A 21,875-nucleotide genomic window follows, 5' to 3' on the forward strand; every position below is an offset into this window, starting at 1 on the left:
TTTTTTTTGGGGACTACCGGTGCGGTCAATCACCAACCCCCCAGCCGGTTTTTTCAGCTTGACGGCATAGAATGATACTCCATGAGTCAGCACGTCACACCAATAACCAAATAAGTACTTTCTTTTCGCCTCAAAGTCAGTAAAGAAACCACCAACCAAACCGTATCTTAAACCGAATATGATGTGTATAACCCGGGAATTTGACATTGAACCATGTCGTTGTGACAGACAGACAGGGCATACGGTTGGTGTGATTACTTTGATTAGTGGGTTTTTTAGCTCACCAGTCACCACATAATCATGACTTAATTCAAGTCACAATTTATAGCTCACCGTTTTTATAGATCCAAAATTTTTGATATTTTTCATTAATGTAGCAAGTAACAAGATTAAGATGTTTGACTCTTCTAACACACAAAACCATATGCCTAAATTAAATTACCGATTATCTTTTCTTGAACCGATCCAATACATAAAATGTAACACGGATACATAACCTTGGCATTACATCAAAAGACACAAAACACTTATAAGTTTATGATCCTTAGACTGGGTTCACATGTGCAAAATCATTTCCTACTAGTCTCGTTTCTAACTTATATTTCCCGCAAAAGGCTCATCATTGTCCATCTTCCTGAGAGAGCAAAAGACAAAAGGCTTTGTGTTACTAGAGAAAGAGTTTTGCACTTCCTCTTCGCCAAGCACCGCGAAGTGGCAATCCGCCGGGAGAGTTCTGGCTCCTTTTGGAGTTCTCGTTCTTTGATTCTGGTTCAGGCTCCGGGTTAGAATTCCTAATATCTAGTACTGCTGCCATTGATTTCTCGCCTAGACGTGTTCTCAGAAACTTCGAAGTTTTCTTACGTTGGTTGTCTGTGTTGTTACCTAATCCCACCCCAGCAGATGAAGAATTCACCAACGCCGTCACTTTTGTTTTGCCTTTATCTGAGCGGTATGCATCCTTGTCTTTGTCTTCATCCTGAGACTTGTCCGATAATTGCAACCTCCTCATTGTATCCACAAACCTATCTCTCTTGGAGTCACTGCTACTTTCAACCTTCACAGCTTTCCCTTTATTTCCTCCTCTCAAGCACACATTGTGGGTATCAATGAGTTCCTTCTGCCTCTGAGGGTCAGGGCATAATCTAGCCAAGTCTACAACTAAGTAAGACAAACCATAACCATTCACATATTCCAAGTAAGTTCTTGCATCGATGGTACCATGACGATACTTTCCTGATGTATCCTTGAAAGCCATGAATAACTCTTCGTCGTGTCCAAGGCTGGCACGTATTTTTTCAACTAAACTTTTATTGTCAGGCTGTACATCAGAAGAAACACCTTGTGCTACTAGGATGTTCGCTGCATTTCCATTGGTGGATGGTGACCTGCGATTTTGCGCAGCGGAAATTGGAGAATCAGAATGAGAAGGCTGCTCCAGTGACCTTGTATTAGACATTTTAGCGGTTGACGACAAGTGATGGTTATTCCTTTTTGCATTCCCGGAACTCAGCGAAGAACCAGATGAGCAGCCACCAACTGTGGTATGTTCATTACGAGCATTCTGTGGAATTGCAGAAGCAAGTGTTCTAGTAATTTCAACTCTTCCATGGTTCCAAGAATGGGACTGACCAGAAGCACTAGAAGATTGTACACTGCTTGTAATCGATGCTTGGGTCGGGCCTCGGTTTAACGCTGGCCAAGCTCGAGAAGAACCAGAAGTTGCACTTCTATTTGTTTGATGTCTTAGACGAGTAGTCATGCTGTTACCAAGTAAACTCTCTGAGTTCTGTCCAAACCTTGTTGGGCCTCGGTTTGCTTGCGCAGAGAGTGGAGGAAAAGAATATTCTCCAAGACGTGAACCTCCAGAGCTCCCCACATGTTGAAGATGAGTACTACCGTCGTTAATGGCATAAGATGCTTGAGATTCCAGAGCTGCAAAATTAGGCTCGCGATGGGATGGTCGGCGTCTTCGACGGTGACTGTTTTGGTATTGAAAACTGGCTTGTATCTGAAACAAGCAAACCAAATATTAATATAATCAAGCAAACCAAAAGAGAGAAAAGAGAAATAGCTAGCAAAAGTTGTACTCTGAAAATGATACATGCCTGTAGTGCTGTGCTTTGTTGAGACCGAGACATTCTACCTCCATGATCAATAGAATTATGCCTCTACAAACAAATGCAAGTGATTCTTTAAGCATCATTGTGTGTCACCATAGAGAAAAGCATAACAAACAGTGATAATAAAAGAAAAGTTGTTTACTTTCAACTCAGCTTCGAATTGGAAAACCATGAACTTCTTAGCAAGGCAGGCTTCGTCTTCACATAGGAAATGGTCAGTTCGGAAATGAACCTGTAGCAAAAAAAAGTGAGGAACATAAACCGTCGAGTCAGAACCCAATGCAGCCACAACATAGCATAAAGTTACATCCATACCTCCAAATTATCATAGTTGCCATAATATTCATATTGTCCCGGCTTCAGCCTGCAAAGCCAAATTACAGCAAACGAAATCATTTCGAGGTCAACCAAATTCATAACTCCCACAGATACAAAATTTCATTTACCTTTGGCAGATGTGACAAGTGTAGTGCTCTCTAGACATATGAGTATATAGCTCATTATCACCGTAGAATGGACGCTTACAGAACTCACACATAGGATGACCAGTGAAGCCTCCTCTTTCACTCTCATTTCCATCCACTTCCGAGTCACCACTACTTATATGCTGATTCAGCTGTGCCTTAGTAAACAGCTTCTGCTCACAAATGAATACCTGTCAAGACAAAAGCATTAAACTTTATCATGAGAAATCGTTTAGCAGAGAGATATCTTACACCTAATAAGAGGTTTTAATTTCAGGATCCTGACCTTACGACCTACAAGACATAAACTGCACATATGCAACTTGTGGTGATGGTTTAAATGATCTTTCAACTGCTCAACACTCTTAAAACGCAGACGATGTTTAGGTCCTTTCTTTGGTTGAGTCTTCTTTGTCTCGTCACAGGAAGTACAAGAGAGTCTGCACATTGCCTTAATCTTGATGTACTGGTTCAAGTCATCAAAGAAAACTTTGGTTTCTTCATGATACCAGAAAGATCCTACTCGACCTTCCTTTGGTTCTGATGAAAACGTAGTCGAGAAATCACTAATCGTCTTGGTATAATCACCCAAAGCCTGGCAAAAAATGTGACCCAAGAGATTCCCAGCAGCAAAGTTACAAGCTTTTTAGTGACAGATTTAATAAAAAAAGGAGAGAAGAAAAAGAAAAAAACCTAACCTTGGTAACGAAGACGGTGGGGCATTCGGTTTTGCAGATACAACATCGAGTATCACTGAGAATGAAGCGAAGACGAACGACGCAAGTTGAGCAAACCTCTCTGTGACCACAAGATCCGTAAGCAACCCATTCGAGACTCTCAGCGCAAACGGCGCAACTATCATCCATGATTTGATTACACTCTCACACTACTCTACACCTGTGTTTTGTTTTCGTCTCCTTTCCTTTGATGAAATCACTGAGAAAACCCAGAAAACACCACCAGAGAGAAATTGCTGAGAAGAAAAAGTTAATAGAGACTTAAGACAAAACATGTCGTATACATAAAGACTACTATTAAGAATTGACTAACAACTTGGGGTTGTAGCTCAAATGGTAGAGCGCTCGCTTTGCATGCGAGAGGCACGGGGTTCGATCCCCCGCAGCTCCAACTTTTTAAAAAAAAAACCACGACCTTTTCAGGCCCAATAGATAATTCAAGCTAAGCCCGAATTTGTTGCTTATAAAGACCCATTTACATTTTTTTCAGTAGAAGGGTAATTACGTAAATTTACAAAGGGGAACTCCTCCAAAAAAACCCTAGTTTTTCAACCTGTCACCCCCTTTATTTCATTTCACCAAATAGAAAGCAGTAGAAACTTTTCCTCCGCCGTTTGGCTTAGAAGCGAGAGAAGCAAAAAAAAAAAAAAGAAAGATGCAGATCTTCGTGAAAACCCTAACGGGGAAGACGATCACACTCGAGGTGGAGTCATCTGACACCATCGACAATGTGAAGGCGAAGATCCAAGACAAGGAAGGAATCCCACCGGACCAGCAGCGATTGATTTTCGCCGGAAAGCAGCTCGAGGACGGAAGAACCTTAGCGGACTACAACATCCAGAAGGAATCAACGCTTCACCTTGTCCTTCGTCTACGTGGAGGTGCCAAGAAGAGGAAGAAGAAGACCTACACCAAGCCTAAGAAGATCAAGCACAAACACAGAAAGGTCAAGCTCGCTGTTCTCCAGTTCTACAAGGTTGATGGTTCTGGTAAGGTTCAGCGTCTGAGGAAGGAGTGCCCTAACGCTACCTGTGGTGCTGGGACTTTCATGGCTAGCCATTTCGACCGTCACTACTGTGGTAAGTGTGGTCTCACTTACGTTTACCAGAAAGAAGAAGCTCAGGAATGAAATTGAATTCTCATCATCTCTTTTGAATTGGATACTGCTTTTTATTTATTTATTTTGGAACTGTTTTCTATTGTGTTTTGCTGTTATGGATCTTCTGTTGAACATCTTTGGTTTTGAATTTCATATCTAGGTCCTTTTTAATGGATATTAATTATGCTCTCTAATTTTCTACTGTTATTCGAATTGCTTTCAAATCTTATTCCATGAGTGATATATATGTATATCACACAATCAAATCTTCAGATTATATCTGTGTTTGGTTCTATGAATAGATTAGGATTATGGATTTACAAAAGCATTTGGGAATAGATAGGTGAAGCATGAGTTCTTGGCTATTACAATTGCGGCATAAGCTCCATAGCAAGGGATGTGAATAATTGCCATGCTCAAGTACCTGAGATTATGTTTCTGATGTTAGTTTATTTGTACAATCAAAACCGGATATCTTGATTAGATAAGATTGTGGAAGGTGAATACCATATTGGAGCCCATGGCCTCTCGAGCTCTAGGAATGGATATGGCCACCTGAGAATAGATTGTTTACTTTATGTTTGTATCTTATAATATGCTTTGCTTTGCTTAGAAAAAAGATTTGTTGCGATAAATGCTTACCAAGTGAAGCCACATGCGTGGATTATCCATTGGAAAACAACGTAGATACAACTCCATAGCACGAAATATCCAACTCTAAACCAAGGGAAGTTCTGAAATCAGAACAAAACGATTATGATAGGCTTTTTTTCTTTATATCTCTCATTGTCTTGGTTACTTTCGATTTTGCTTACAAGGCTATTGAGAACTGTTTCAAGCAGGAGGAAGCCTGCATTTGCCGTGTGCATGCAAATCATCAGCTGGTCAAGCATACATAGATTTGATAAGTTGTTTGATGCTTTTGTAGTCGATTTGTATTAATCAGAGGCTGAAATGCTCTTACTGTGTTTAACCCGAAGTGAGTATTTGAGAGGAAAGGAACTATAGCTAGCCAAAACACAATGTCCGTCATCACGACAGCCCCTGTACTTGTCTGCAACACAAACCAGAAACATAAATTAATTTTGTATGAATGTTGTATAATGCAAAATCTTTGGTCTCTCTGTTGTCATTAACCTGAAAAATTGTCTGCGTGAAGTAACCATAAACCCCTAATCTTCGCCTGAATTCAACTCCGACCTTTTCTACAACCGCATCTTCACCAGTTTCCAGTGTTAGCTCTTTATTAGAATAGATCAAGCAACCATATACGGAAGCTACAATACCCATCTGCAGAAAAACGTATGAGCATAAACAAAAATCCGGATTTATGTAACACTCTCTTATTCAGAATGCGTTAAGCTGTTAGGACGTACCGCAAAGTAGATGATCACAAGCGTGAAAGTCCATCTGTCACAAAACCAAGTAAAATAAGTCAACGAATAAACAATTCGGATCTGATTTCTGATTACGATCCGACTTTTGGGTTATAACACTAAAAGAAGAAGAAGGCTCTCACTCTGTGTAATAGACGAAGATACTTGCGTCCCACTTCATGACGTCCCAAGCCAGTAAAGCAGCCATGGAAAGAAAAGAGGTGGAACGAGTGAAGAGAAGCCAGCCGGGATGCAACCTTCTCCAGCAACTGGTCCATAACCGAGCCGAACCAAACCCCTTCGATCTATACAGTAGTAAAAAGTTATCGTAGGCCGTATCATCAATTCCTAAGCAGCCTCGTTCTCTTCGCATTAGAAACCACAAGGACGCCACGATCGCAGCCGCGACTATCGCAAAGCAGATGAAGTCATACCAGTAAACGATCAGTGCCATGATTTGCTAATTGTAATGAAGAGAAATTAGTTCGTTTGTCTCTTTGGAAGAGTAATACTAGAAATTAAGAGGTGTTTGTTTATGCATGAGAGTGGAGTTATTGGCAGGTGGGCTTGGTTTTTTGAAGCGAGACGACCAGCTGTTGTGATCGTTTGTTACTCGTGTTAATTGACAGTTAGATAAAAAAAAATAAGGACGCATGTTCATAATTTTTTCTCTATATTTAGGAACTGATAAAATCAATGAAAGCATAATCCAATATTTATTCATTAAAGCAGCTTTAACTTTTAATTATGGCTTAACAACACTATAACCACCATCCACGGCCAAATTCTGACCGCTTATATAAGCAGAATCATCAGAAGCCAAAAACAGAGCAACTTGTGCAACGTGGCTAGCTTTAAGCACAACGCCCTTGAGAATCCCCTTGTTTTCAAAATACTCCTCCACCTGCCTCGCCATCTCCTCGTCGTGGCTAGTCATCGGCGTGGCCACCGCGTACGGTGCAACTCCATTTACTCTAATCCCGTACTTCCCCAAATCGCCACATGCCGATCTAATCAGGCCGAGAAGCGCGTGTTTAGAAGCAGTGTAACCGTGAGGTCCCAAACCACCTATCTCCGACGTTATGCTGGTCGTACATACGATTGAACCACGCATGCCTTTATCCACCATGGCTCGTGCCGCGTGCTTGATAAACGCAGCCGCGCCACGGACGTTGACCGCCATTGTGAGGTCAAACCGTTCGATGTCAAAGTCGATGAAGCTTCCCAGCGGTTCCAAGACGCCGGCGTTACTAAACAGAACGTCTAACTTTTCGTGTTTTTCGACGGTGAACTTGACGGCGTTCTCTACCTCCGCTTCGTTTGTCACATCGCAACGGTAAAAAGTTGCTTTGTCTTTGCCGATTGTGACGACGACGTTTTGGCCTAGCTCTTCTTGTACATCATTAGCACCGTGGTCCGTGAACAGCCTAGCCGCTTCGGCTCCAATCCCGCTAGCTCCACCTGTTATGATTACGATCTTACCATCCAATCTTCTGCATGGATAAGCAAATGAATTAATCAACAACATTGTACGTATGCAAATATTCACAATCCCGTGTGTATAGGTAGATGAAGCACACTTGCCTGAGTCCCGACATTGTTGGGGATTACAAAAGATTTATATAAGACGCGGTAATATAATGTCGATCGAGCCGAGTATATATATGTGTAATACACTTGATTTATAACCAAGAGTTGCATTACACAGTTCATCGCTTGTTACCTCTTTGCTCTCAATGTTTTCTTTTCTTTTGTGGTCGATAACTTGCACACATTTTATAACAGCGTGGTGACATTTGTGGAAACTACAAACCGACCACCTGGCCCGTTGTCCTAGTTAATACTTAAAACTCTTTTTTAAAGGAAAAAAAAAAATCCATTCACCCGCATTAATACTAAATCTTCCTCTCATCGCTCTTTCACTTCGATTGATGTTAATTAAGAAACTACGTAGAGAAAACCTCTTTTTCACTATTTGCAACTCATTAATCTGAAGTATTTTAATTATATTTCATGCCTTATTCTTATTTCTCCAGTTATGAGTCAGATGTCTTTTTACTCTGTGTCCGACTAACCAGAGACAGCATACTTGTGTGTGATTACTACATAAACACACATCAACAGAAACAAACACAAACACTCTAAATAAGATGCAAGATGACTTATACTAACATCAAAGAAGACAGTGTTGTGGGTTGCATATTAATATGATCATTTAGATTAATAGATAGCTTCAAACCTCTTGAGGGAACTGAACATATATAGCACTTTCTATATTAAAATCCATGGAGTTGTAAAATTAATTAATTATGTAGATCTCTCGACCGTTCTCAGAGGTAACTTTTTACATTTTTTTCCCAAATAAGAAAATAAATAACCGTCGAGGAAAAAAGGAAACTTTTTTATAAGCTCTGCGAATTTCATACAAAGAGGCTAGCCGATCATCTCTGCGATATAAGAGAGAAGCAAAAACAGAGATTGCCAGTAGTTAGGAATGTATATATATATATATATGTGCCAATATAGAGAAGCAAAAACAGAGATTGCCAGTAGTGTACATGTACTACAGAACTGAGATTCTATATTTGGGTGGAGAATCACGACACCACCACCATCGTTGGCGAGACCAGATTCCTCAGGTTTCTTCTCTTGTTCTCTTTTTCCTTGGTTTCTTTTTTTCTATTGGGGGGGAAAGCACCAATAGCCAAATTTTTATAGGAGTTAGAGGAGGTTGTGAATTTTGGATGGTACATCACTATAGCAGAGTCTTCTTGTTTCTTTTGATACCGCTTTTGTTTATACATAATATATATGTTGTAGTCCCTGAAAGAAAGAAGTTTGTTGGATGTGCTTTGAAAGAGACCGAGTTATTGCATATTTGCATGCTTGTACACAGCCAAGACGACATTTAGCTTGTGTATTTGTTTAGATATCTAACATGGCTTCTATGCTTTTATGCCTTTTCAGGGAACCATGAAGATGCAGCATTTGAACAAGTAGATGAACTACTTCAGAGGGACAGGACACTAATGCAAAAACAGCGTATCAAGATATCTATGTTGGCATTTATAAAGCTTGAATACTTACACAGGATTAGAAGGCACGAAAAGCTTCTAGAAGGACAAAGAGCTTCATGTTTACGTTCCTATTGTACAGTTCCTAAACCATAAAGAAAAAGGAAATTGTCCAATTCCTATTAGAATTAGATTAGGTAATTTACTAATTAAATAGTCAATACCTAGATCTATAAATAGGGGTGCTATGGCTATGTTGAGCTTTAGCACAAACAAGAAAAAGTTTATCTAGCTACTAAGTTTTAGTCTTTAAGAAAAAGAACTAAGAACTTAGAGAGAGCAAGAAAAATCTTTAAGAGAGTTTTGAGAGATTAGAAAATTGTTTAGAACAAACTTGTAAACAGATTTTCTATCAATCAAAGAGTGTTTAAAGAAATAATTATTTGTATTGTTCAGATAAAAAATTCTCACACTTTCAAACCAATCTTATAGATGAATCTCCTGATCATCACAGATCTTGTATATTCCTGACTCTGGTGCCACTGAGTTTATTATATTTTTTGGAGAAATAGGCAAATTAAAATTTTAGCTTAGACTAACATGCAAATTTTTAATAGGAGTTAAAGGTTGGATGAGAAGATCGAATTACTTGCTTTTGCACAGCCAAGACGTTTGTTTTTCATCCATATCACACAAGCTGTAGGAGGTATATTACTTTCTTAACTTCCTTTTTCTAAAAAAAAAGATTGACTTCTTTTTTGTTGGTAGAAGAGAGGAGACTGAGTCTCCCTTTATTTATTCAAACTTAAAATTACAAACAAGCCCGACGAGGGACGGCAACTCCTTGGACATCATTCGAAAGAATGGACGTAACATTACTAGAAATAATATCAAATGAATGAAAACCTAACGGCAATGAGAAAGCATAGTTTGCTAATTCGTCGGTAAGACGATTAACCTCTCTATACACATGAATAATCCGGACAATCCAGTGCCATAAGATTGACTTTTTTTAACAAATGATTTCACTATTTTTTTAGATTTTTATTCACAAAATATATTCAAAGTTAAGTGTTAAATTTGAATATGTTGAAAACAAACCAGACTTAGCATCCCGTACCATCCTAATGGGTCTCTAAGTTTGGTTTCATAAGTTTAACATGTATATACATATTTAATTTTAACAATTAAGGTTTTTTCAATTATACTTTATAAAAAACAAAAAATCTTTATTTTTTTTTCAATTTTTTTTTTTAATTATGAATAAATATTTTCAAGCTTAATTGTTAAATTTAAATATGTTGAAAACAAACCAGGCTTAACAACATGTCTTATCCTTACGGATCCTCTAACCCTTTGATATAATCATAATTTTAAAATGTCACTAACTACGATTTGTTTTTTAAATTTGGTTTTGAAATTAAGTTTTGTTGAGTTATAATTGACTTATATTTTTGAGTTATTTTTTTTTTTTGTAAAATTATTAAATTAATATATGATTTAAAATCATGAAAATTCATAAGCTAAGAGATATGGTAAGTTGAGTTACATCTTTTTTTACTAAAAACGGAAAAAAATCAGTTATATAATATACATATGTAGGGGTTTTTTTTTGTTTCTTTTTTCTTTGTGGACAACATAATATATATAGTTTTATGTAACTCAAACTACAAGAATAAACGTTTAACTTGTCTTCATCTTTTTATTTATTTTATTTATTTTATTTTATGAAGCTTTGGTGAAAAGCTGAATAATATGGAATTATTCGCCAATACCAATTAATAACATTAAAATGAAAAGAAAAAAACGTCAAATCAACAGCCAATTTATTTCTTTCACATGGGCTTGACGACGCTATAACCACCGTCGACAGCCAGGTTTTGGCCGCTAACGTAAGCAGAATCATCAGAAGCCAGAAACAAAGCCGCCTCTGCCACGTGGCGTGCCTTAAGTACAACCCCCTTAAGAATTGCCGTCGCGGCGCAATAGTCCTCCACCATCTTCGCCGTTTCCTCGTCACGGCTGTTGAGCGCCGTGGCCACCCCATACGGTGCAACACCGTTGACTCTAATCCCGTACTTTCCCAGCCCGCCACAAGCAGATCTCATAAGCCCGAGAAGTGCATGCTTCGACGCCGTGTACGCATGAGGTCCCACACCACTGATCTCCGAAGAGACGCTCGTCGTACATACGATAGACCCACGCGTTCCCTTCTCCACCATGGCACGTGCCGCGTGTTTCATAAACGCAGCCGCACCACGAACGTTGACCGCCATGGTTCGGTCAAACAGCTCGAGGTCCAAGTCAAGAAAGCTTCCGTGCTGTTCCATAACGCCGGCGTTACTGAAAAGAACGTCTAGCTTTCCGTGTTTCTCGACGGTGAACTTAACGGCGTTCTCCACCTCCGTTTCGTTTGTGATATCGCAACGGTAAAAAGTAGCTCTCTCATCCCCGATAGAAGCGGCTACTTTTTGACCAAGCTCTTCTTGTAAGTCAACGATGACCACCTTAGCTCCGTGGTCCGTGAACAGCCTAACCGCTTTGGCTCCAATACCGCTAGCTCCACCTGTTATAATTGCGATCTTGCCTTCCAATCTGATCATACATATACATATAAATTAACGAACGTTGTAGTTACGCAAATAAATCGGTTAGCATATGTAAATGCTTTGGAGCCACTTACCTAAGTCCTGACATTGTTGAATGATTTCAAACGGAGACACAGAGATAAAAAGAGAGATTGTATATATAGACACTTGAAGGAGTGACTGGACTCGATCGATACACCATGCTGTTTCTATATATTTATTGACTATTCTTTTTTTGATAAACTACATTTTGAGTTTTTGTTTACAATGTTAGACTTTTCTTCTTATTATTTTTGGACTGCTAGCTGTCAAAACAAGAAAAGGACTACACAACTACCGTTGAAGGTTGTCGACACGATTATAATTATTTATACTGTATTACAATTTTTATAAGTTCTAATTGAAACCTTCAACGGAGAATTAAAGACTACACAACTACATATGATGTAGCCTTTTCCTAACTGTTTCTGTATAAACCAAAAAAGAACTGAACATAAGACCCCCTCCATTGCTTATGTCTTTAGTATTTTTGTTAATATGAATTTAAGACAATTTTGAAGAAAGAGTACAAAAGGGTACATTGAAGAAGACACTAGAGAGACATCATTCAAGACACTTTCTACCTTACATGTCATTTTCTATTGGTTTTAATTTTATTACTAGGATTTATCCCGTAGTACACACACATCTATTTTTTTCATAAATCATTTAAATAGGTTAGTATATTAATATAATCAGGTTTTTTAGTTTATTAATATAAATATTACAATATTATATATATGTTGTTGTATTTGCAAAATTTACCCTATAGTAAATTTCTTTGTTTTGTAATATCAATGCACTTACATATCTTAAGACCATGGTTTTTTGGAAAATCGTTTTGAAAAAGAATAATGCACAAAATATACTTTAAAAATGTTAAAATAAATTTTTAAAATATATATCCGTTTATAAAAATTCAATTCACATCATATGCTGAAAAAATCTAATGTTTTATGAATTTTATGTATTAATTAGTAATTCAAATAATTAAATATAAGATTAAATAAAAGTGAAAAGAGAATTATATTTTAATCTAACATATTGCTTTAAATTAGGTAGATAGATTTTAGGAAATTTGAACTTAATATTATTAAATAAGGAAATAATCGTGTTTGGTTGTAAAGATTGTAGAAAATTTAGTTGGAACTTGTTTGGATACAAAGATAAAATAGATGACACAAAAATGTATTCCAAAAATATTAAGATAGATAGTTTATCATTTGAAATTTTAATCTAAAAAATCACTTATCTCTATCACTATCACTAATAGAAATGTTCTAATGAATTTTAAATGAGTAAAACTTTATTTCGAGAAAAAAAAATGATGCGTGACTAAGTTTATAAATTCAAAAAAAAAAAAAATAATAATGTAAGTATCCACATCATCTAGAAACTGAGTAATTGACTATTGAGAAAAGTTATATATTAACAGAAAAATCCAAATGAAATAGCAAAGAGGGTATATAAATATGAAAACAGAGAGGCTAGAAGCAGAATAGAAAAGCCCATTAAGGCCACTATTGATCTAATTAATCTTGTATTTGCTTATGTAAGTATCCTCGAGATGCGCACTTTGTTAGATAATGAATGTTTCCATATAAAATTACAACATCCACAATTCAAGGAAATTTGCAACCTCAGAAACTTCCCAATCCCCATGTCTCTCTCTACAATTTAAGTGAAGTCAACTTTTGACCCAATTACTATAAAGAAACATCTCATCATGGGACCTTTGTGGCCAAGTTGTATTATATCTACAGCTTAACCACCGAGTAACCGCCGTCAACTGCCAGGTTCTGTCCGCTTACGTAAGCCGACGCATCAGATGCTAGAAACAGAGCAGCTTCTGCCACGTGGCGAGCTTTCAACACAATGCCCTTTAGATTCGCCGACGCTAACGTGTTCTCCTCCACCACGTTTGCCTCTATCTTGAAGCCATTACAAACCAACGGTGTTGCAACCCCAAACGGAGCAACACCGTTTACTCTTATCCCGTATTGCCCTAACCCACCAGAAGCTGATTTGATCAAACCCAATAGCCCATGCTTCGACGCCGTGTACCTATAAATTATTTAATCGCACATTTAAATATGTTCGTTGAAATTAATTTTGGTGACAACAAAACTAAATCTCAAATGAATCGTGGCAACATGACCATTTTTTGCTACTTTATGATAACCTTGCTGTTGCATGGTCTTGTTGACACGATCTAGCTAATAACACGTATTGTTTATTACGTTCGTAACAGAAATTTTATAAGTAAAATAGTTAATACCCGTGTGGTGCCGTTCCGGAGATCTCAGCAGCGACACTGGTAGTGCAAACGATGGAGCCGCGCGTGCCTTTCTCCACCATGGCACGTGCCGCGTGTTTGATGAATGCGGCTGCACCGCGAAGGTTAACGGCGAGAATTCGGTCGAACTCGTCTAGGTTTAGGTCGAGGATGCTCGCAAACGGCTCTATAACGCCGGCGTTACTAAACAGAACGTCAAGCTTCCCGTGTTTATCGACGGTGAACTTAACAGCGTTTTCAACTTCCGTCTCGTTGGTGACATCGCAGTGATAGTAACTCGCTTTGTCTTCTCCGATCGAAGCGGCGAGGTTTTGACCTAGCTCGTCTTGTACGTCAACAATGACGACTCGAGCGCCGTGTTCTGTAAATAACCTGACGGACTCAGCCCCAATCCCGCTTGCTCCGCCTGTAATAATTACGATTTTGCCATCCAATCTGCAAAGAAACAAATCACTATTAGATAATTATGTAAAACGTACGGTTTGAACTTTAGCAGAAATGTTATGAGAGATGAGGAAATTGCCTATTTCCAGACATTATTGTTGAGACGTTTTGGAAAATTTTGGAAGAATATAGCTACGCAGAACCATGTGTGCATCAGTGGATGAATGGTATTTATACATGAATAAAATATATGTATGGTAAAAAGTCAACTCTATCGTGCCATGTGGGTTTCACTTTTTTTGTTTAATGGCTCAAGAATTCGTTTGACCTCTGAATTACGCACCGCAATAATAATTGACACTTGTTCATATGGAGTATATAATAATGTTTCTTATTTGGTTAAAATGTTCATAGTTAACTCAAATTCACTCTATGTAATTGCTTGAAATGGTCTTTTATTGCTTGTCAACTGAAAGTAAGGGATTACTCAGATTTTGCATAGTGAAGTTCCCTCAACATTCTAATTTTGATATACGGGATTATGATATTTAACAACTAATTAAAAATTTTAAAGCATCTTTCGTCAATAGCTAAAAATCAAACGATCTAAGAAAGAAGACGAAGATCTTGATATGGGATATGAAATTCAACAACTAAAACACTTTCATAACTTCATCAATAACTGGGAAACAAATTAATGACCAATATTTTTACTGAACATAAGAGACTCTACAGTTTCAAATAGGCCTAACGACGCAAAAACCACCATCCACTGCTACGTTCTGACCACTGATATAAGCCGAATCATCAGAGGCAAGAAACAGAGCAGCCTCTGCCACGTGTCGAGCCTTCAACACAACACCTTTAAGAATCCCTTTAGCTTCGCAATACCCCTCAACCTGCTTCGCCGTCTCCTCGTCGTGGCTAGTCATCCCCGTCGCCACCGCGAACGGTGCGACGCCGTTTATTCTTATCCCGTGCTTCCCTAAATCGCCACAAACCGATTTAATCAGCCCCACGAGCCCATGCTTCGACGCCGTGTACTCATGAGATCCCTGACCACCAACCTCCGCCGTAACGCTGGTCGTACAAACGATGGAACCACGCGTGCCTTTCTCCACCATGGCACGTGCCGCGTGTTTGATAAACACAGCCGCTCCACGAACGTTCACCGCCATTGTTCGGTCAAACCTTTGGAGATCCAAGTCGAGTATGCTTCCCGGCGTTTCCACGACGCCCGGTTGGCTAAACAGAATGACGCCGGCGTTACTAAACAGAACGTCTAGCTTTCCGTGTTTTTCGACGGTGAACTTAACGGCGTTTCTTACCTCTGCATCGTTCGAAACATCGCAACGGTAAAAAATCGCTCTGTCGTCACCTATTGAAACGACGACGTTTCGACCTAGCTCTTCTTGTACGTCAACTATGACCACTTTAGCTCCGTGGTCAGCGAACAGCCTAGCGGATTCGGCTCCAATCCCGCTGGCTCCGCCTGTTATAATCACGATTTTGCCATCCAACCTTCTGCATTCACACAAAGTAGATAAATTAGATTAACTAATCAAATATGTGTGTGAGAGAGAAATTAAGCACTTACTTGCTTCCCGACATTGTTTAATAGGATTGATTCACAGTTATACTCGGAGATAACAACTTGATCAGGCTAGTATTAGTATTTATACACTTGAAGAACCATCCGCGGATTATGCTATGCACTAGGGTATCTAAGTAAGGTATAGATTGTAAATTGTTTTGACCGAATCTATGTATTTTAAAGTTTTATCTTAATATGTTTATTACAAACAAAGAAAAACATCATATTTATCTTAATGTCCATATAAGCCTTTACTCTGTGATAAGTCTCACTTTCCTCACAATTGTCTACCATTTTAAAGAAAATAATATTGATCATTCTACTTAATTACTTACTTAATCAGAGCAGATATGACAACATATATCATAAAAAAAAAAAATAAAAAAAACATTCAATCGCTAACCAAAAGGCAAAATAAACAAATAAAAATAAATAAGGAAGTGACAGTGATAACGACGACGACGTTTGTAGTGATAGTGCATGTAGCACTGTTAATCGAAAAATTAAGTACCACTCAAGAATCGAACTCACAACTAGAAATTCAACCGCCTATGCTTTTACCACTAGACTAGAATATTCTATTGAATCAACTAACCAAAACTAACTTAAATTACTTGGAAGCCTATGATTTGCTTGCTTGGCCTTGTTGCCGGCTTTGACTATATCTTATATATATGATACATGTAAAATATCAAATACAAATGTATATAACTATGTAATGTAAAAGTCCGTTTCTCCAAAGATGCTCTTCAGATTGCTTTATTATGAAAGACAAAAACAATACTATTATGAAAACTTTTCGAGCAAGATTCTTGGATGTTATGGTGTTGGGGTCAATAATAACTATATATGCGTGTGTTCAGAAATCAGAACCGTGGGAATGTACGAAAGACTTTTATACATTGATTACGTTAACATTCTTTACAAATATCAAGAAGTCAAAATTACTATTCTTGCTTCAAGATTCATTGGGTAAGAATCTCCACGAACTTTTTTTAAAGAACCATGATCTATTGTTATACTATGCATTTGGTAAACATTGCACATGATTCAATAAATTTATGAAACAGTTATAATCTGATAGTGTGCTCTGATTTTGCTCTTTCAAATTGGTTAAGCTTGAAACAATGGTTATTGCCTAGTCAAATAGACAATCTTCAGGCTCAGTTCAGTGAACCATCTAGGTGTTGGGATCCTATATCGGGTCATCCTTGGCAACATCTCGAAGATATGATGAAAGAAGTCATGGTCATAACATCTGTTTCAGATGTCCATAAGAAAAAGTGACACATAAAAATCTGAATATAGATTATAGGATGTTAAATAAATTGATTATTTATATGAAAATGTACAAAACGACATAGTCAATGATTATAATGCATATGAGAATAATTCTCACATAATACATATGAGAATTGTTTTAGGATTTTTTAAGAAACTAACTAAACCATAGAATATTAAATAGAGACCATCTGTATAGCTACAAACTTTCAGAGTTTCTTAATATATATTATTTTGATAATTTTAGTATAATATTATTATTTATTTAAAGATCAAATCATACAAAGAAAATTAACCATTAATAATCGGCCATCTGTCCCTAAACGTATCTGAAGGGTTTTTCATCGAGAACCATTTCTCACATTCTCTCATCTTAAAAATTCATTTGAGATTTTCTTTAAAAAAATTGATCTACAGATATGATTTTTAAAAAAAAATATAAGGTAGTTTTTGAAATCCAAAAATAAATTACTAGACAAATAGCATATAAATTTAACTAGTATTTATAAATAACAGAACAAAAATACATAAATTACATTTGAAAATAAAATTAAAAATTAAATCACACATAAACTTTGTTTAAATCTTAAAATCAAATTTTTGTAGCAATTTTCCATGTATAACGGTAAGTTAAAAGATATAGGATCGATCACAGTTCTATAGACTAATAAGACTGATAAAAAAATCACTAATTTTCATTTAGAGCTGGCTTAGAATTGCCGTGTGTTAGCTACCGTGTGTCATATTTTTACAAGGTGCGTACTATGTTTTTTAATTTATGGTTAATAAACTAAATATAAAAGTTTTACTTCAGATTTACTTATTAGCATACGTAATTGCTTACATAATATATATAACTTATACTATAAGCGAGCTTTTACATGGTGTAAACAACCGTTAAGAAAGAAAAAAAAACCCCAAACTAAACATCCAAATTCGATTTGTCATCATAAACTTTATAAATCGATGAGTACAACAGAAACAAGTAACCGCTTAGACAAAAATTATGCGAGCCGTTATATAATTAAGGTTACATACATTTTGTGTATATGTACAAAACACATAAAACTCTCAGCTGATTCAAATACGTAATCAGCCGAGAAACAAACAAAAGGCGTCGTCATCATCATCATCATATTTTCCAACTGTTTTGTTCAACCTTCCAGTAAGCTCCTCAAGCTATGAAACGCCTCCGCCGTCAAACTACAACACCGTTGCTTCTCTATAGCCGTGGCAGATGCCGCCACATCATGGACCGAGGATAAACAAACGACAACAACAGTTAAGTTATCAAACGTGTTTAGCCTTAAAGCCTCCATCACAAGTTCTCTAGCACATCTCATTGGATCATCGTGACGTCTTAATCCCCTTCGGACAATACTAACGGCTTCTTGGCTTGTCAAAACATCCCAAACCCCGTCGCATCCGATTATCAGAAACTCATCTTCTTCTGTTAGATTTATCTGTTTGATCTCTGGCTCTGCGATCAGTGGAGATTGTGAGCCTTGTGGTAGCTTCATGTCCCAATCACCAAGAGCTCGAGTGACCGACAAAATGCCGTTTAAGTAACCGTCATCGATGAAACCACCACATGCTTCCACTCTTCTTCTTTCCGGTAAGTAGATTGGTCTGTGGTCTTGAGACATGTCTATAGCTTCACCGTTCCTACAGAGAACTGCTCTGCAATCTCCAGCATTTGCCACCATCAGTTGTCTGCACAAAGGGAAAAACAAAAATTAGTCCATCAGCAACACACAATCTGACATTGTTCGAGTTAAGCACACCACATACCTTCCGAAAATAAGGGCAGCAAGAGCCGTGGTACCAGAAGAAGAGCCAATGCTACGTTCCTCTGCTAAATCAAGATCAGCCTGAAGAAACGCATTCCTCAAAGAACTCTTGACTTGTTCGACATAACTACTGCTCACTTGCGTTGTTTGTGGGAACTTATGGTGGTCTTCAAAGAATAGTCTAACGGCGTTTTTTCTTACATAAGCTNGAACTGCTCTGCAATCGCCAGCATTCGCCACCATCAAATGTCTGCATACAAAGGGAAGAACAAAAATTAGTTCATGAGCAAACACAATCTGATACTAACTGACATTGTTCGAGTTGAGCACACCACATACCTTCCGAAAATAAGGGCGGCAAGAGCCGTGGTACCAGAAGAGGAGCCAATGCTACGGTCCTCAGCTAAATCAAGATCAGCCTGAAGAAACGCATTCCTCAAAGATCTCTTGACTTGTTCGACATAAAAACTATTCACTTCCGATGTTTGTGGGAACTTATGGTCTTCAAAGAATAGTCTAATGGCGTTTTTTCTTACATAAGCTGCTGCTTCTGGTCCTCCATGGCCGTCAAAAACCTATTTATACAGATGCAAATAAAAAAAAAAGCAAGTAAATTGGCTGATCTTCTTAATAAGACCAAATGGCATTATAAAATGTGCATTAGAAGGAAAGGAGGCGAAAATGCAATACCGCATAGAAAGCACTAGGCTTTGGCAATTCATAAAGAGAACCAACTCTAGAAGAAAGATCGTCTATGCAAATGTGTTCGTCTTCCATGAATCTCCTAGGCCCAATATCAGCATAGCTCCCGGAGCGGATAACAGGAGCATAAAAAGAGACACTAGAACTGCTATCTTCATCATCATCATCATCCAGAACTGAGTCACCACATTTTAAATCCTGTAAAAAAAATAGTATATCTTTAAGGCACAAGTGGGGAAAAGAAAACAAGATCAAAATGATTGGAACCGCTCCTTAACATATACATACAAAAGACACAACTCTCCAAACAGAGTAGTTAAAGACTCTTTTGAGTCCCCAAAGTCCCAAGCTTTATCACGATTGGTCGCTACATTCCAACTAACAATTCAGTCATCACCACCTAAAACTAAGAAGAACCCTGAAACGAATCAACTCAGATTCCTCGTTTCTATAAAGACATCTTCTTTGATAAACCTAATTCAATTTCCAATCATTGGTCCTCTTCAAAATCCAAAATCTAAACTTTAATCGGAAACACTTACAGAAAGAGAAGTCGATAAGTCGGCGGAGACCGACGCCGCCGGGCGACGGATACCTAGAATCGGCGAGGAAACTGGTGATTTCACGGTGGAGACACCGTCAATGTCTTGAACCCCGGTTGGTGCTCCGAACAATTTGACATCGAGAACAACAGGCAAACCCTGTTTAAACAAAATCTCTGCTTCAGCCACCATCTTCTTCTGTTCTTCACATAAAATACTACTTTGATTCTTTCTCTTAATTTCAAAGTTGCGTGCTTTTTTTTTTTTGTTCTCTTCGTGGACGAAAAATTTGTGACGTGTGTGCTTCTTCTCGTATATATACGATCTGATGATTTGATTTGATGATACAGGTGTGGGGTGACCGGTCACCGGTGGGCTACAGGTTAACCGGGAAAACACGTGGCGTTTTTGAAGTTAGTGATGTGGATTACAACGGCGGAAACAAGGCACTTACTTATGACACGTGTCCCGTTTTGGTTTTGACGCGCCTTGCTTTCGAGGAAATGACGGAAACACCCACCGTTTAATAACTAACTTTGGCTGAGCCCGACTTTTTTAGGCCATCATTTATGGGCACGACTATAAAGGTGTTCTAAGACCTTTTTAAAAAGAAAATATTGTAATAGTGGATTTAGAACTGGTTTATGGATCTTAATCTAGATCAGTTTTTGGGCTTGTTCTTGTGTGACGTGACATTGTCTTATTGGAAACAATTTTTTTAGCAACATAGAGATCATTTTATTTTTCATTTCTTCGATATTATGGCTGCTAGGTTTTTCTTGTTCTCTCCCAAACGGCGAAACGGCGATAGCTTGCATATGCACCATCTTCTCCGATTAAGGTGTGTTTTCCTGCCATTAAAACACCAAAATCGAGAGGCAATTTCGCCTCTGTCTCCTCTGTCTTCTCTGTCTCGTCAAGCTCAAGAGATCTCCTCGTCTCCTCTGTCTCATCTGGCTCGCAAATCTCATCTCCGGCGATATAGACGAGGTAATCTCATCTCCTTTGTTTCATCGATTTAGAGTCTTGAAATCTCCGAATTAGGTTTCGATTTAGTATAATGTATTAGGGTTTCGTCTCATCTGTCAGTATCTCATCTCCTTTGTTTCATTTGTTTATGAAGCTTGTAGGTGAGGTTAACCAGGGGAAATTAAATCGGATATCCATCAACAAACCTGTATTACTCGAAAGTAAAAGGTAAATCACAAGGTAAGTGTATATTCACAGTTTTGTGATTGTTGCATGTTAATCTCGGATGTTTGATTAGGTTTATTTCTTGTAATTGAGTTGTTGTGAATTAAGTGTCACTTAATTGTGGCTTGTTAATCTCAAATCGGATGATTTTAGTTAGTGTCTGCATCTAACCTTTTATCATCTTGTCATGTTCTCGTATTAGTTGTGATTGTAGTTTTGCTATTTAGGTTTCAGTAGTCTTAAAACTTGGATGATTTGAGTGGTGTTGTGGTTTAGGTAGTAATGTAAGTGTATATTCACAGTTTTTATTTGATTGTAGTGGCTTGTTAATTAGTGTTGTGTAATGTCCGTTGTAGTTTATGTTTGTTTTAACTATGTTTGTCCTATGTTTTTAATGAATCTCGAATGTTTGTTTTAACTATGCTTGTTTGCTATGTTTTTAATGCACTTTAAATGTTTGTTTTAACTATGGTATAATCCTATGTTTCTTATGTTTTTAATGAATACTCGAATGTTTGTTTCCATTGTTATATAGTATTTGAAAACTTATATATGTGTTTCGGTTTCAGGTTGAACAAGTCATGGACTCTTTATACGACTATGGTATAAACAGTCCATTAGACTATAGTTCCGATTCAGAAGAGGAGGCTGAGAC

The 21,875-nt window shown here is 37.7% G+C and overlaps 8 protein-coding genes and 1 non-coding gene across 9 annotated transcripts; 2 read left to right on the forward strand and 7 right to left on the reverse strand.

Annotated features, from left to right (window-relative positions):
* Positions 430 to 3,551, reverse strand: LOC104793693 (E3 ubiquitin-protein ligase hel2-like). The gene is made up of 7 exons (XM_010520098.2): positions 3,283 to 3,551; positions 2,871 to 3,179; positions 2,567 to 2,775; positions 2,436 to 2,484; positions 2,263 to 2,352; positions 2,106 to 2,168; positions 430 to 2,008 (listed from the first exon to the last, which is right to left on the reverse strand). Exons 1-7 carry the CDS (start codon positions 3,448 to 3,450, stop codon positions 668 to 670), a joined length of 2,229 nt encoding a protein of 742 aa, XP_010518400.1. The 5' UTR covers positions 3,451 to 3,551; the 3' UTR covers positions 430 to 667.
* TRNAA-UGC lies at positions 3,640 to 3,712 on the forward strand. Its single transcript has one exon. It is a non-coding gene; the product is annotated as a tRNA-Ala (tRNA).
* LOC104793695 (ubiquitin-40S ribosomal protein S27a-2) lies at positions 3,977 to 4,601 on the forward strand (the record flags this gene model as incomplete). The annotated part of the gene is given in 1 exon segment (XM_010520100.2): positions 3,977 to 4,601. A coding segment is annotated over 1 exon segment (474 nt). The 3' UTR covers positions 4,451 to 4,601.
* Positions 4,551 to 6,339, reverse strand: LOC104793694. The gene is made up of 8 exons (XM_010520099.2): positions 5,940 to 6,339; positions 5,797 to 5,830; positions 5,558 to 5,710; positions 5,385 to 5,474; positions 5,236 to 5,301; positions 5,063 to 5,154; positions 4,928 to 4,975; positions 4,551 to 4,844 (listed from the first exon to the last, which is right to left on the reverse strand). Exons 1-8 carry the CDS (start codon positions 6,248 to 6,250, stop codon positions 4,730 to 4,732), a joined length of 909 nt encoding a protein of 302 aa, XP_010518401.1. The 5' UTR covers positions 6,251 to 6,339; the 3' UTR covers positions 4,551 to 4,729.
* Positions 6,494 to 7,545, reverse strand: LOC104793697 (short-chain dehydrogenase reductase 3c-like). The gene is made up of 2 exons (XM_010520101.1): positions 7,381 to 7,545; positions 6,494 to 7,289 (listed from the first exon to the last, which is right to left on the reverse strand). Exons 1-2 carry the CDS (start codon positions 7,392 to 7,394, stop codon positions 6,542 to 6,544), a joined length of 762 nt encoding a protein of 253 aa, XP_010518403.1. The 5' UTR covers positions 7,395 to 7,545; the 3' UTR covers positions 6,494 to 6,541.
* Positions 10,487 to 11,651, reverse strand: LOC104793698 (short-chain dehydrogenase reductase 3a). The gene is made up of 2 exons (XM_010520102.1): positions 11,494 to 11,651; positions 10,487 to 11,405 (listed from the first exon to the last, which is right to left on the reverse strand). The coding sequence occupies exons 1-2, from the start codon at positions 11,505 to 11,507 to the stop codon at positions 10,646 to 10,648; spliced, it is 774 nt and encodes a 257-aa protein (XP_010518404.1). The 5' UTR covers positions 11,508 to 11,651; the 3' UTR covers positions 10,487 to 10,645.
* Positions 12,861 to 14,323, reverse strand: LOC104793699 (short-chain dehydrogenase reductase 3b). The gene is made up of 3 exons (XM_010520103.2): positions 14,257 to 14,323; positions 13,716 to 14,168; positions 12,861 to 13,501 (listed from the first exon to the last, which is right to left on the reverse strand). The coding sequence occupies exons 1-3, from the start codon at positions 14,268 to 14,270 to the stop codon at positions 13,195 to 13,197; spliced, it is 774 nt and encodes a 257-aa protein (XP_010518405.1). The 5' UTR covers positions 14,271 to 14,323; the 3' UTR covers positions 12,861 to 13,194.
* Positions 14,855 to 15,728, reverse strand: LOC104793700 (short-chain dehydrogenase reductase 3a-like). The gene is made up of 2 exons (XM_010520105.1): positions 15,715 to 15,728; positions 14,855 to 15,638 (listed from the first exon to the last, which is right to left on the reverse strand). The coding sequence occupies exons 1-2, from the start codon at positions 15,726 to 15,728 to the stop codon at positions 14,855 to 14,857; spliced, it is 798 nt and encodes a 265-aa protein (XP_010518407.1).
* LOC104793701 (probable protein phosphatase 2C 49) lies at positions 17,916 to 20,603 on the reverse strand. Its single transcript, XM_010520106.2, has 4 exons — positions 20,027 to 20,603; positions 19,473 to 19,682; positions 19,122 to 19,357; positions 17,916 to 18,705 (listed from the first exon to the last, which is right to left on the reverse strand). The coding sequence occupies exons 1-4, from the start codon at positions 20,216 to 20,218 to the stop codon at positions 18,147 to 18,149; spliced, it is 1,197 nt and encodes a 398-aa protein (XP_010518408.1). The 5' UTR covers positions 20,219 to 20,603; the 3' UTR covers positions 17,916 to 18,146.

The sequence above is a fragment of the Camelina sativa genome, chromosome 6 (genome assembly GCF_000633955.1).
Source record: "Camelina sativa cultivar DH55 chromosome 6, Cs, whole genome shotgun sequence".
NCBI classification, from domain to species: Eukaryota; Viridiplantae; Streptophyta; class Magnoliopsida; order Brassicales; family Brassicaceae; genus Camelina; species Camelina sativa.